Source organism: Penaeus chinensis, chromosome 36 (assembly GCF_019202785.1).
Source record: "Penaeus chinensis breed Huanghai No. 1 chromosome 36, ASM1920278v2, whole genome shotgun sequence".
Classification (NCBI taxonomy): domain Eukaryota; kingdom Metazoa; phylum Arthropoda; class Malacostraca; order Decapoda; family Penaeidae; genus Penaeus; species Penaeus chinensis.
Genome location: NC_061854.1, coordinates 34,644,241 through 34,649,240, shown reverse-complemented (window position 1 = coordinate 34,649,240; position 5,000 = coordinate 34,644,241). Strand labels below are relative to the sequence as shown.

At 39.0% G+C, this 5,000-nt stretch overlaps 1 protein-coding gene across 4 annotated transcripts in view; it reads left to right on the top strand.

The window, feature by feature from the left end:
* LOC125044764 (serine/threonine-protein kinase BUR1-like) overlaps positions 1–5,000 on the top strand; it is a 6,668-nt gene that overhangs the window by 1,631 nt on the left and 37 nt on the right. For 2 of the 4 annotated variants that reach the window (XM_047641678.1, XM_047641681.1), the window contains 7 exons: positions 921–1,109; positions 1,426–1,735; positions 2,032–2,267; positions 2,880–3,015; positions 3,200–3,347; positions 3,793–3,909; positions 4,700–5,000. The exon at positions 4,700–5,000 is cut by the window's right edge and continues 37 nt beyond it. In XM_047641678.1, the coding sequence (XP_047497634.1) occupies positions 921–1,109; positions 1,426–1,735; positions 2,032–2,267; positions 2,880–3,015; positions 3,200–3,347; positions 3,793–3,909; positions 4,700–4,873 (1,310 nt within the window). In that variant the 3' untranslated portion in view covers positions 4,874–5,000. The remainder of the gene's footprint in view (positions 1–920; positions 1,110–1,425; positions 1,736–2,031; positions 2,268–2,879; positions 3,016–3,199; positions 3,348–3,792; positions 3,910–4,699) is intronic. The other 2 variants (XM_047641680.1, XM_047641679.1) reach the window with 2 other exon arrangements.

Genomic DNA, 5,000 nt, shown 5'->3' with positions numbered 1-5,000 from the left:
CTCCTCCTCCTTCATTTCCTTCTCCTCCTCCTTCATTTCCTTCTCCTCCTCCTTCATTTCCTTCTCCTCCTCCTTCATTTCCTTCTCCTCCTCCTTCATTTCCTTCTCCTCCTCCTTCATTTCCTTCTCCTCCTCCTTCATTTCCTTCTCTTCCTCCTTCATTTCCTTCTCCTCCTCCTTCATTTCCTTCTCCTCCTCCTTCTTCTCCTTCTCCTTCTCCTCCTTCTCCTCCTTCTCCTCCTCCTTCTCCTCCTCCTCCTCCTCCTCCTCCTCCTCCTCCTCCTTCTCCTCCTCCTCCTTCTCCTCCTCCTCCTCCTCCTCCTCCTCCTCCTCCTCCTCCTCCTTCTTCTTCTTCTTCTTCTTCTTCTTCTTCTTCTTCTTCTTCTTCTCCTTCTCCTTCTCCTTCTCCTTCTCCTTCTCCTTCTCCTTCTCCTTCTCCTTCTCCTTCTCCTTCTCCTCCTCCTCCTCCTCCTCCTCCTCCTCCAGCTTCTCCTTCTTCTCCTTCTTCTCCTTCTCCTCCTTCTCCTTCTCCTTTTTCCCCTTCTTCTGTTTCTTTGCCTTCTCTTTCTTTAACTTCTTCTCCTTTTTCCATCTCATTCTCCTTTTCCTTTTCTTTCTCATTCCCCTTCTTCTCCTCCTCCTCCATTTCCTTCACCTTCTCCTGCTCCTGCTTTGCTTTCTTCTCCTTCTCTTTCTCCTCCTTCTTTCTTTTCTTCCTCTCCTTCTTGTTCTCATTCTCCTCTATCTCCTTTTTCTCCTTCTCCTTCGTCTCCTTCGTCTCCTCCCTCTCCTCTTCGTCTCCTCCCTCTCCTCCTCCTCCTCCTCCTCCTCCTCCTCCTCCTCCTCCTTTACTTTCTTTTCCTTGTGCAGACATATTCTATAACAGGAGAATTCAAACTTGTCCTCTCACCACCACACAGGAGGCAATGAGAGGAGAGCCTCCCTCGGAAAGAAACGCGAGACAGAGTACGAGGACCAGTTTGATGGTAAGCGATCCAAGCGAGACGAGGCAGTATACGGCCCACAGGAGATCACCAGATGGAGTGATATTCAGGAGTATAACGCAGAGGACAGGCTTGATGGGATGAGGGAAGAGCGCAAAGATGCAGGTAGGATGGATGGGTTTCTGTTCTCAAAGTTATAAAGGATTTGGCTTTGAAAGAGCCATGAGATGAAAAATGAAACCTCAAATAATTCTTATTGAGAAGTTATTTGTGTCTTCTAAACTGTGAAGAAATAGTTGTAATAGTAATTTATGAGTATGATAGGACAGTGTTATTCTTTTTACAATGTCAGCAATTACAGTATGATTAATATATACAGGTCCTTTTAGTGTGACATTTAACAGGACTGATTATATTATTTTGTGCCACTAATTTTTTTTTCTCTCTCTCTCTCTTTTTTTTGGGGGGCTGGCTAATTTAGGGAGAAGCATGGCAGATGGCAGAAGAACACATGACTACGCTGACCAGTCCCGCAAAGGTCGTCCTAACCACCATCCAGGAAGGAATGGGAGTGACCGGCACTTTGAGCGCACCACTGCCAACTACCACACAGGACACAGGCCTAGAGACCGCCACTCAAGCTCACATGGAGAGCAGCATCCGCCCGAGCAGATGAGCAGAGGGCACCAGTTCCGCCGAGGAGGGTCCAATTCTAATTACGAGGGAGGTGGCTATAACTATGGCTATGAAGATAACAGGGATAACTCCTCTAGGGGGTCATCTTTCCAGAGGTGAGGGAGGGTTGCCTTTCGTGGATTTGCGCAGGCTAAGTTCATTTAGGCAGTCAGTTGTCTAGCCATTCTTTCAGAGATCAAACAAAGTAAAAATGTTTATAGAGCTAATATTCATTCATGTATAATGACAGATTTCCTTTGGAACTGTGTTATCTGCTGATTATACAAGTCTTAAATCTCATTCTTGATTGTGTAGCATGTTTGTACAGAAATTATCAAATCTACCATTATTGTAGAATAAGTATCTACATAAAACCCCATATCCAGGTCTAAATCAGGCTTCATTGTTGCAGTGGCAGTTTTTCAAATTCCAGGGATGGCTCGCACAAGGAGAGTTCGCACTATTCTGGAAACGAGAACAACAGAGACCGTCCATACAGAGACCGGCCATCGAGAGACAGACCTCCAAGAGAGAAGGACACCCCTTACTCCAAATTCAACCCACGGAATTCCCATGACCGAGAATGGAACAGGAATTCTGGGTATGGTGATCACTTCTCTAGCCAGGAGCGCAGTTCGAGATATGATGGTGAGTTCATGGGTTTGATTATTTTGGTATTAACTCTATTCATTATTATTATGATTATTACTGTTATTATCATTAATATTATTATAATGTATATATATATATATTTTTTTTTTCCCCCCCTCCTTAATCTAAGTATCTGACTGTCTTTATATCTCTCTTTTCCTACTGGATATCTGTCTTACTCTACTTTTTTTTTTTTAAATATAACAGAATGGGACTGATTTTCTTAGTTTATGAAGTTCTTGAGAGCATTAAAGAAGTTGGACTCTCCAAATGGGTAGATTTTTTTTTCCTTTTAATTTCTGTTGAATAATGGTATGTCTTCATACATTATTTCTAGTCCTGATTAGCTGGTATTAAACACAGCCACAGTAGAAATGCATTATATATATATATATATATATATATATATATATATAAATATATGATTTTTTTTCTCTTTTTTTTTCTAATTATTATTTTTGCCCTCATTTAATTTTTGCAGCATTTTGTTTGACTGGTGTCTGTGTTTGTAGTGTTGTTTACCTGGTATGAAACAATAAAATCAAATTATTTATCATTTTATATGGACAGACTACACAGTATTTTACCAACTTGTATTTGTCTTTTAAGGTAAACTTGGGAAAAGAGAAAATCCACCATCTTTAAGAGAAAATCCACCATCTTCAAGAGAAAATCCACCATCTTCAAGAGAAAATCCACCATCTTCAAGGGAAAATCCTGGGGAAGCAGCGTATGGAGATTATAGGTAATGTATTCCAGTCTTTAAAGAAAATGTCTTCATCTCTTCAAAAAAGGATATTTGGATCTCACAGAAAGAAAGTGTATTGTTAAGGAATTACTTCATTTGCATATTTTGCTTGTTGTGTTGTATATAGTTACTATTGGTTTGTGACTGGTAATGGTTCATATTGCTTTGTTTATTTCTCCAGGGAGGGTCCCGTACAGGATGACTATGACAGTGCAAATTCATGGTCAGACTCTCGAGACAGAAACTACACAAGAGATTCGTCACACACTGAATCTGCAACACAAGAAGTATCACTCCATGGTGTCGTGGGAACAATGCTTCATAAATTGGTGAGTATTTGAATTGAAAAAAAGATGTTCCTTTATTGTTATGGGAATATTATAGACTGCAAAAGTAATAACACATCTGTAGTTTGTGAGTTATATAAATAATTCTGTATAGATTTTTGCATGATGGACTTGGTTGAATGGGATGACATTATACCATGAATTACTAATAATAATCTAAATAAATTACTAAATAAATCATTTATTTAGGTTAAAATAAATGATTTATGTGAGGAGAACACATTTATCCCTAAAGAATTCATTCTCTCTCTCTCTCTTTCTCTTTTTTTTTTTTTTTTTATCTAAATGACTTTGTTGTCTAGTTTCCAAAGTAATGACATCAGAAGATTTATATCTTACTAAAATAGGTATCCATAAATAGTGTGTTATTTAGAGAATCATCAACTTATGAGTGAGATTTTTAAGCATGTTATCCTTATTTTTACAGGCTTCGTGCTCATTGAAGAACAAGGAAGATGCAAACTTGGCATTAAGAATCATCAACATGTTCTTGAAGCCACTTGCAGATTATAGCTACAAAAATGGGGATGAAACGTCTGCCAGTGTAAGCACTGTTTGTATGTTAGCCCATTGCCGCCGGGGAAAATGCTGTGCTCATTTTTTATATTTTTGTGAAATGTCTCTGCTAGTGCTTAGCCACAAAGGAGTCAATTAGTAGATCTTGAGACCTTACCTGATTTCACCTTTCCTTGAGTTGGCGGGAAAAACGTATTTTTTACTTGTGCTATAAATATCGATGGTGTTATTTTTATTATAAACATTATAATTACTATAATGTTATAAACATTAGAAACAGCAAAACAAGATAATGTAAAATATTTTTTTTTTAAATCAATGAAAAGGGTGAACAGGCGAGACAGGCAGTACTCATAATTGGCTTATTGGTGGCTTAGTACAAGTGTAGCCATCTATGTGTTAAAACAATTAAACAAGTATACTCACAGTGGGCATGGCATATTCGTACATGCCATGCCCGTCGGCAGTGGGTTAGAAAAGACCCTGTATTATTACATACTGAATCTACATGCATGAGAAAAAACTGTATGTCCATATCTAATTTGCAAAGCTCTTGAATTATTTTGACAGAATAGGTAATGTAAATCAATTTTTTTTTGGTTTTATTCCTTTTTAAAGAAAACTAAAATCTCCTTTTCTTTCCTGTATATAGTAGAACATCAGGATATTCAGCCAGTTTGTCCTTCTCTTTGCATGGAGTTATTAAAAGTGCACATTAAGGGCACCTTTCTTTTTCTCTCCTCCCCCTCGTTTAACCAGTGCAAAATGATAATTTGATTCACTTATAAACTTCATTCCCTTTTCTCTCTCTTTCACAGTTGATCAAAGCTGCAGAAATTAACTTGAAAACCCTCAGGGAACAGACGCTCTTCTCGACCTCATCGGTCCCAGAGGTCACAAACCCGGGTCACACAACCCCTCGGCATCAGCATCAGCACCAGCACCGGAACCAACAGAAAAAGCAGCACACGTATCACAGACACATGTACTAGCAGCTGTGGACAAACCTTTTATATTAAAAGGAATCAGTTGTAGTTGCATGAGTCTTACGTGCTGTGCTTGGATGTCAAGTAGAGTATATTTGATATCAAGGGATGAGCGCATTCCTTGGACAGTATT